At 37.3% G+C, this 10,265-nt stretch overlaps 1 protein-coding gene across 1 annotated transcript in view; it reads right to left on the bottom strand.

Annotated features, from left to right (window-relative positions):
* Window positions 1-10,265, bottom strand: part of LOC119420854 (transcription factor COE1-A) — a 121,639-nt gene that overhangs the window by 106,222 nt on the left and 5,152 nt on the right. Inside the window, exon 3 of the mRNA XM_037688278.1 lies at window positions 6,309-6,377. Coding sequence (XP_037544206.1) covers window positions 6,309-6,377 — 69 coding nt within the window. The remainder of the gene's footprint in view (window positions 1-6,308; window positions 6,378-10,265) is intronic.

Raw genomic sequence — 10,265 nt, 5'->3', positions numbered from 1 at the left:
GGGGGTGAATGTGTAAGAGGGAAAAAAACCAGGGTAATGTGGATGTTGCTTACGATACAAGGAAAAACTGAATGGAAGCCACACACACGCTCAGAGAAGATGGGGAATGTGGCTCTTTAGGAGTCAAACAGGCGAATGATAGGATATCGTTGCATGTCGTTAACCTTACATTAACCCTGAGAAACAAGTGGGACGCTCGCTGCACCACAACAAGGACTGACTGAGCCGCACACACTCACTCACACACGTGCACAACATCCACACATGGGGTGGCGGGCAGGCTGCCAGTCACAAACGCACACACAGATTGACGTCTTTACTGACAATGTGCAACGAGCTGTCAGTCACAGCTTTAAAATGTTAAACTATTTGTTCCCAAAAACCAAAACAATGGTCGGTGGGACGATTAAAAAAAATACCATGACATGAAAATACAGGAAGTTTTTGGCTAAACTGAACAATTAGTCAGAATTTTTGTCATTTCATGCGGGATAATAAAATTTATTCTAATTTGAAAAGACACATTTTTTACATATAAATAAAAATAGTTTTGTTGGATCAGTTTGCACCTTTCTCTTTGATGAGCATCCTTTATGCAGATAAATTAAAAAAGGTAACTATTTTCTGAAGGAAGTATATGTACAGCATGTACAGATAGTTTCAAAGTTAATCGTAGTTTGTAACAACCTGGATTTGATTGACTTGCTGCATGTGTTACTGATTTGAGGCTGCTGGTTGTCACGTGTTCATTTATTTTCTATGTTTCTACCGAATGCTCTTCATTCCATCTGTTTGCTTTAGATGAAACTTGAGCTAATTTAATCTAAAGTGAACTCACAACCTGCAAGTTTTCAACTCAAAGCAATTTTATGACTTTTCTGTTTCACAAACTAACTTGTTCCCAACTCTGGTCCTTGAGGAACACCATCCATAGTTTTTTCTCTGCTCCAACACACATGATTTTAATTATTGGGCGATTAACAGGCTTCTGCAGAACTTGAGGAAGTAACTAAATCACTGAATCAGGTATGTTGGAACAGAGAAACAACTAAAATATGCAGGATGGTGTTCCTCAAGGACCAGGGCTGGGAACCAGGAACCAAAACTCAAATGAAGAAATTCACATTTTCCACTTTATATTGAACAAAACTAGTTAAAATTGAGAAGCTGTCTTCAAAAAAGCCATGTAGGGATTTTAATCTAAACCTAACCAAGTAGGTTTGGTACAAAAATCTGACCACATGGTAAAAGTGAAATCAAAAAGTGAAGCAAAACAGAAAAAGATTGAAAGGACAAATTTGTTCCAGATGTGACAGAAAGTCCTGTGGATTTTATCTCTTACTCGTGCTCAGATGCCTGTATAATGATGGACATGTTTATTCCTCGTGTGCTTACACAGTATCATCTGTGTAAAAATAATTAATTAAAATAATCTCGTTTTTATTATCTGGACTCTTGAATTGGTACCCAAAAAGACTGCATATATAGAAAACTCAAAAGAAATCCTGCAGTAAGTTGAGTCACATCAACTCAATGCAATTCAGTTTATTTATATAGCGCCAAGTCACAACAGAAGTTATCTCAGGGCACTGAACAGAAACGTTCATATATAAAATAAGTTAACAGAAACATTCATATTTAAAAATAATAATTTAACATTATTTATCTGAGGAGCAGACTGCTTTGAGTTTAACTCCATCGCAGAACTCTCATCTTGAGCAAGCATGAAGCCATTGAGCCATGAGCCATTTGCTTCGACCGGCTGGGTTTGAGAGGAACAGATACACAATGGCAGGTCAAGAATAACATGTTAAGATAGAAATAGTATCAAATGAAAACTATTAAATTTTAACAATTAATTTAAGAAAATGAGGTAAATTTGTCCTCCAGTAGTCTAAGCCTATGGCAGAATAACAAGCCAACCTTAACTATAGAATTGATCATAAAGGAAAGTCTTAACTCCAGTCTTAAAACTGGACAATGTGTCAGCCTTATAGACATAAACTGGACGTTGGTTCCACAAGAGAGGAGCCTGAGAACTGAAAGATCTTCTTCCCATTCTGCTTTTGGAAAATCTAGGGACCACAAGTAAGCCTGCAGTCTGAGAGCAAATTGCTCTATTGGGAATGGGAAAATATGGAACAATAAGATCTCAAATATAAGATGGAGCTAGGTTGTTGAGGGCTTTGTAGGTTAGAAGCAAGATTTTGAATTAAATTCTGGATTTGACAGGGAGCCAATGGAGAGAAGCTAAAATGGGAGAGATATAATCTTTCCAACTAACGCCAGTTAAAACTTTGGCAGCAGCATTTTGGATCAACTGAAGACTTTTTAAAGAAGTATTTGGACACCCAGATAACAAACCATTGCAATAGTCCAGTCCAGACATGACAAATGCATAAACCAGCTTTTTTGCATAATTTTTAGGTAAGATGTTTCTAATTTTAGTGATACTACGCAGGTGGAAGAAGGCAGTTCTAGTAACGTTTTTAATGTGGGGGATAAAAGACATGTCCTGATCAAAAATAACACCAAGATTTTTAACATTAGAACTAGAGGCCAGATTAATGCCATCCAAGAAGGGAGAAAGACTGAAAAATTAATTCCTTAGATGCTCAGGTCCAAAAACTAAAACTTCAGTCTTGTCTGTGTTCAAAAACAGAAAATTTCAGGTCATCCAGGTTTTTATGTCTTTAAGACATGCTTGTAGTCTAAGTAGCTGATTGGATTCATTGAGATTCATGGACAAATATAACTGTGTCATCAGCATAACAATGAAAATGTATCCCTTGTTGTTTAATAACAATACCTAATGGAATTATACATAAGGTAAAGAGTACTGTTCCAAGCACTGAACCTTGAGGAACTCCACGACTAACTTTGGTGTATGATGAAGATTCATTATTTACATTTACAAATTGGAATCTATCAGATAGATATGATTTAAACCAATTTTGATCTGTTCCTGTAATTCCAGTATCATATTCAAGTCTCTGTAGTAAAATATTTTGATCAACTGTATCAAATGCAGCACTGAGGTCTAACAGGACCAGTACAGACACCTGTCCATTGTCAGAGGCTATGAGAATATCATTAGTGACTTTTACTAGTGTTGTTTCTGTGCTATGATGAGCTCTAAACCCTGACTGAAACTCTTCAAACAGATTATTTCTTTGTAGATGTTCACACACATCAGTAACACAATGGAGGCACTTTATTTGTTTTTACTTTGTTGGTGTTAAATATAAAATGTGACAACCTCTTAAAATAAGCTAAATAAAAAAAATAGTATATTCTAGGGCTCCTATGAATGTACAGAATAAAATAGTTCAAAAACCCAATGTAAAAGTAAATCCACCTAATTGCAAGCATCAACCTTAACATTATAAATAGTACTTAAATCATCAGTATATTTAAATGTTCTTAACATAAATCAATGAACAGTGTTTGATTGGAGAGCCACACGAAGGTCCGAAGGTTCTGAAGAGCTTCGAATTTAAATTAACGTTCACTCTAAACCCTCTAATCTGATTTACAAATATGACCATTTTCCCAACACCTTTGCTTATGTTTCTAACTCGTCCATCCCTCTGTTAACAATTCACAGCTCGCCCGATGGTTTGAAACGTGTGACAGGTTTGTTGACTTTGAATCCCCTTTCCTTGACCGCGCTGAGCCTTCCAGCTGTTGTCAATCAAATTCAGTCACCAGAGAGTTTATGGTGGTGCCAAAAACTACAAAAACACATCAGATTTTCGTGAATAAAACAAAACATATGAACCCACTAGAAATGTTCGGTGAAAAGGGGTGAACTCATGTTGCCGTGGTGATTTATGACCATGACATGTATCTGGGATTTAGCTCCAATAAATGTATTTTCTTGGTTTTATTAAAATTTTGCAGCATTTTCGATAATATTCCAGATTTGCAGCCATTCTGTTTTGGTCGTGTTTTCTCATGTTCTTCTAACGTTGGTGCACAAATGTTCTCAGATTAACTGAGCTAGCTTGCTTTCTGTTGTGTATTTAGATGCATTTTTCTTTCTCTCTGTATTATCATAAACACCCGTCCAGCTTGCCTAAAGGAAAAAAGTCTCTGTAATATTTTCCTAAAGGTTTATTTTAATTACTTTCATCTAATTATATAAGAAAAGAAGGAAGTATTCATTTTGACTGAAGGGGAGGACAAACTGACTTTTAATTCTGTTTACAGTAGTGACACACTTGGAGCTCTTATTCTGTCTGTCTTCCCGTCCACATGTTTAGGTCAGACAGCAGAGTTCCAGATGTTACATCAAGATGCTGTGAACCACTGCAAAGTGGAGGAGGAGGAGCGCAGGGAGCTACAGGAAGTATCCCACGGTATCCAGAGTAACCTTGACATTCCTTCCTGACCAAGTTCTCTGACATCTCCCAGAATTCACTCTGCCTCTCATAGGCCTGCAGATGACACACATACATCCACACAAACCCAAACACATTCACACATCAACAATCCACAAACAGCAACGGTCCAAACGCTGCAGAACCTGCATCTTTGTGTCTAATGTATCAGTGTTTTGTCTCATAAGCACAAGTTACGTTACAGACATCCAGACTCACGTTAATTTAAACACCTTCCAGGCAAGAATGTAAAGAGTTGTAAGCTGAGACGTCTGAGACAAAAACAGAACAAAAGGGATGTTGGAGATCGTATAATGGTCTGCGCAAACACATAAACATGCAACACATGAATATTTGCACTGCAAGAAAAGAGGAGGAAAGTGTATTTATATAAGCCTTTTGAATTAAAGCACCTAAAGCAGTCATTTTATGACCTGACAAAGCAAGTGTTTTATTTAATCAGTACATTTTTGTTTACAGTACAGCCTCTTGTAAATGACTGATTGTGTTTAAAACTATTCAAAAATATGAACATGTGCAGCTAGAGACTAATCTCCCACTTGTCAAAACAATAAAACTAAAAACAGTAAAACTGTGTAAACATAAAAGCAAAAACAACATTCTTCATTTCGGTGAGATAGCAACATTATTAATAATATTATTTACATGAGTCAGCTTGTACAGAGAAGGAGCTGATGGTTAGGAAATCACAACAACTCCTGGCTGGCTCATATGATCAGTGGAAGGATCATTTCAGAAGTGCAGTGTTGCAACGCAAACGTAACCTTATTGAAAAAAATAGCAAAAAAAAAATACGACAAAATAAAATTGTGTAAAAATGCCAGTAACATATTAAACTGATAGGAAAGTTTTACGTTTGAATTGTTTTAAATGGCAAAAATTCACTCTTGAGACCGCTCTAATCGTTGTCTGCTGCAGGTAGGATACTGACTGCTTATAGGTATTCCACACAGATATCAAAATAACAAATAAAAATCCCTTTATTCCACACACATTACTGACTGATGAGTGATTTAGAAGCACAAGAAAAAATAATTTTAGATACATCAACAGTCAGTGGCATTAAGATATTGACAGAAGTGCACAATACATCACTTCAGTGTCTGCCTTTCTGCCAAAACACCTTTTTGCATTCAGTTTCTTAATTTACTGAACAGTTGAACTGTGTTATATTTGTGGCTTTCTTTTAATTTTTATAACAAAAGCACATTTTTCCTTATAGCGTGGTTGAAGTTCTGTCAAATGACACACACACACCCAGATGTGTGCATGAAGACAGGACTGTGCATGCAGGGTTAAAACAGCATCCAAACAAAATCAGACTTTAACGAGGTTCTCATTTCAGTTTTTTCTCTGTCACTTTTTTTATTTTTCTTGCGACCCATTTTTCTGTTCTGAGAGACAGAAAGAGGTTTAGGGTGGGTGTTAAAGAATGAATAACTTGGTTCTTTTTGTTGGCAGACAGACAGACAGGAAGGAAGAAAGACATAGACAGGAGGAGAGCGACAGACAGCATTTGCATTTAAACATTTTTGCATTAAAAACCCACCCTTGCACAGGAATATGTGTATGTGCTAAACTCTGCAACAGTGCTGCTGCACAAATCAATAGTATTTCTAAATTGCACTTGCACATATACAGACTTTTAAATGTTGCTACTCACATCACTACTCATGAATCCTGCTGTTTAAATGCAAAGCTTGAACCACCAATTTTTTTTCTCTGACGCACATCAAAGCCACTGATTCAGTGTAAAGACCATCTATTTTAGTAGTGACAATACATCATCTAAAAACAGAAACATCTTGTCCCACGCTGCCGTTCAGGGCAGGTCAATCCTCTAGAATGAGTCTGGTCTGTGTGTGCATGTGTGAGAAAAGAATGAAGCAAAGGCAAAGTGGGTACCTGTCGATGATAACGGGGTCTGAGGGTGTCTCATTACGGTTTCCACAGCTCTTCTTGTCACAGCACCGACTAAGAAAAAGAGAGTTAAAGAAGAAGACACGGGGCAAAGTGAGTTTGACGTGCAGAACATTCGCTCGGTTGTATGCTCCAAATTAGACGTTTAATCCGGAGCTTTTTACAGCACATAATGCACTTCGACGGAACCGATAGCGAGGTTGTTACCAAATTCACATTTGATCAAATCAGCAGAAAACGGGCCAAGAGGAGTTTCACGGAGTCTGTCAAGCAGATCAGCTCTGAGAGCAAAGTTAAAAATAGGCTTTGGTGACACAGAAAGTGAGCGCACAGCGGCACCTCAAAGAAAAATACTGGATGTTAGAGGAACTAGCCAGCTAGGGAACACAAAAGGTGGTTAGCTATGCTGCGTCTTCATAAAGCCCATTAATGGAGCGATGTTTTAAAAGCTATATCACCAAAGATATTGGTGCTACAGTATTGTTGGTTGGAATTATTAATGGCTTGGCTGTGTGCTGAAAAGATTTACATTTTGGAATTAACCTTTCTCTGTGTTCAGTTTACGGCCCCTCCATGTCCCTGCAGATTTCCAGCTTCCTCTAACAATCCACAGACATTCATCTCAGGGTAATATTAAGATTGGTCTTTGTTCATAACTGAGTGAGAGAAAGCGTATGTGTATATTCCCTATTACCTAACACTAGCTGAGGTAAAGCTGCTATGATAGGACAACAGGTTGCACAGTTGATCACAGCTTCATTTTAGACTTACTCAAGCCTCTGCTGGACCTTGTCCCCCACCTGGACTAAGGTACTAGGACAGCCTTTCTCAGAAGGATGTGCAGCGAGGCCTGATTCCATTTCTGTATGATGGTTGTTCTATAAAACTTGCACAAAAGCAGAACTATCTCTGTGTGGGATGCAGCACTTGCAATACTTGTTTTTGGCCAACATTCATTTTAAAATATCTCTTGTGTAATAAACCTGCTGGCATACGTGTGTGTGATAGTGTGGGTTTGTGTCTGAAGTGGACTTTAGGGCAATGTTTAGAAAGTGGACTATCCAGAAAACTACATTTTTCTTAGAGTTCCCTCTGTTAAGTGTTCGTAATTTACTTTGGGAGAGGTGACAACAGGAAGTACTACATATTACAAAGAAGCTGGTTGAAGGAGTGTGATGTGCTTAATTTTCTTATTTGACACGTTTGTTCTTGTTTGTGCAGAACTGTGCAAAAGTCATGTTTTTTTTTTTTTTTTTGCTTAGTATTTTAAAGTGGTCTTAAGCAATATTTTTCCAGGCTTTCGGAAAGTTTTTCTGGACACTGGTTGCTTTTGTGGCCCATTTATAGAACAATAAACGTTGTAGCTATTTTGCCACTTACAGAAATACTGTTGCAGAACAAATACACCCCTAATGAGAACAATGTATAGTTGCTCTCAGCTGTACAGAGGAAAACGTGGTATTTTTTATATACTCTATTTCCCCGATGTGGAAATCAATTCTCTGCATTTCTCCCATTGCACATATGAGCTGACATGTGGAGCAAAGGGCCGCCATCTAAGGCACTCGGGGAGCAGCTGGGGGGTTAAGGGCCTTGTTATTACTTCAGCTTACTTGTTAATTAATTAATTAATTCAACCTTTATTCATACAGGTTAGTCTCATTGAGTCACATGGATTCATTTTCAAGAGAGACTTGTTTTAAACAAAAAAACACAGTTGAGATAGTTTAGACGAGGCAGTTTAGCATCCCTAATGGCACCAACAACGCAGTGGTCACTCAAGTCATCTGCAAAAACACTCATCCCATAAAATTTATGAGGCATATTTGTTATTAAGAGATCTAAAATAGATGAGCTTCCTGGGCATTTTTTGTTGGGATGAGTGAATTAACAGCACCTTATGAGAGTTATGAAAAATGACACATTTAGGGTTTGTAAAAACTGCTAATATTAGAAATAAAACACATGGCTGATGTAAACCATCACATCAGATGGAAGTTTTTTAATGTAAAGTTAAAGGGTCAACATGGAATATTGTCATTACAATTTTAGACCCTGTGATGTAAAAAGTACATTTATAATCTCATATAAGTACAGCTGGACACATTCAACGATCTTGTGCAGTTGTTTTAATGAAATAACATAAACCCAAATGATAATTAAGAGTTCTTAGTTGGCATTAATTTGAGTTTGAGCAGTGCTTGGTGTTGCTAAGTAGAAAAATAAGTAGTTTCTTCTCATTTCATGAGTGCTCGGTGCACCAGTTTTCATTTTAGATCAAAACTGCTGAAACTTTATTTATTCTAGGATGAAGCTCGCACAATAAATCAGTTTTTAAACTTTTCCAATTCTGCAAGTTCTCAAAAGAAACTGAGCCTTGTTTGAAAATAACATTATTGTAAATAATCAGTATAAAATTATGAAAAAGGCTCAAACTGAAATTAATTTAAAAGATGAAAAGCCTTGCTTTTTTATTTTTAGTATATGCTGAACATGTGAGCTGGAGGTAAGCTCAAAGGCAATGCAGATGGGAAACACGCTGCACATGAGCAGCACTGGCAAGCTTACAAAATCTCACACATACGGTATGTACTACAAGTGTCAATGAGGCTTTCTTTGTGTGCATCAATTATGAATAAAGGTGGAAGTATGGGCGGGAGGAGGATAAAGCCTGAGAGGGTGGAGGGCCAATAAAAGAGTGAAAGGGTAAGAGTATAAAAGAAAAGAAGGAGGGAGAGGGAGGATGAGCAGGAGAAAAAGGAGTTTGGGTGGGAAGAAGATGAAGGGGAGCCATCTCTGGTTTCTCACTGTCACAGATGGCAGAGGTGGAAAGAAAAGGACTGACACGTTACACCTTACTCATTGTCTCCACTATCTGCTTCTATCCGCCGCTCTTTCAGCTCTCGCTGTCATTTGCTTTTTGCTGCGCTGTGAACTGGGTCACCGCGTGGAAACCTTCGGAGAACAGCGCAGCATCAGTGGGAAGTTAAGAGATGAATGCAAGCGGAGTGATAAGGAAATGAGCAAATGGAGAGAGCCAAAAGAGGGAGGGGTGGATGGGGCAGATGAAGAGCAAAGATTAAGGGATATGTTTGTGTTCAAGAGGAGAGAGGAAGATGGTATAAATGAAGGGGGGAAATATAACAAGGAATTGGATGGGGGTGATGTAGCACTTCCAGTGTGTTGAATTCATGTAATTAACTACTTTCCTTTTTTGGCATTAGGGCCTCCTGGTGGATGTATGTCACCTGTTTTATACAGAAATATTTGTCAAATCGAAGAACAGTTCAACAGCAAAAACTTTTTTTTAATCTTGTTTTAGGAAAGATGTCAAAAGATTGCTGCCTCCCAAATGTATTTTGTTTCTCATTTGTGTTAGCGAACAGGAGCAAATACAGCACCCATACAGAATGAGTTAAGATGATCAAATCTTCCATAAGTACCATATGTTATTTAAAAGTTTTTAGCTCTGCAATAGGCAAATAAAAAGTGTGATAATATTTAGTCTGCAAATTAGTTAAAATATACACTTAATCAAATGAAATTGATTTTAATCAAGTAAATCCTTACTTTTATAACATTAAGTTGCATAAAAAAATGTTGTCTCGTTGACCTCAACACTTCTCAATTTCTAAAATATTAAAGCTCCGTCTAAACTGTTCTGAATATTTTTAACAGATACTGTTGTGTTGTAGTGTCAGACAGGCCTCCTCTCTTCCTGTTTTTAAATCTCTTAAAAACACACTTTTATTCTTTGGTTTTTAACACGTGATCTTATCATTTATGGCATCTTAACACACCTGCCGTGAAACTGGTACGTGTATGTTTTTATGTTTCTTTGTGCATGCTTTGTATGTTTTTATGGTCTTAATTAATTTGTCTTTTTGTCTTATTGTACAGCACTTTGGCTACCCCTGCAGTTTTTAAAATGTGCTATAGAAA

The sequence above is a fragment of the Nematolebias whitei genome, chromosome 14 (genome assembly GCF_014905685.2).
Source record: "Nematolebias whitei isolate Nwh7 chromosome 14, NemWhi1, whole genome shotgun sequence".
Classification (NCBI taxonomy): Eukaryota; Metazoa; Chordata; class Actinopteri; order Cyprinodontiformes; family Rivulidae; genus Nematolebias; species Nematolebias whitei.
The sequence above is the reverse complement of the archived record's forward strand: the minus strand, read 5'-3'. Positions and strand labels throughout refer to the sequence as shown.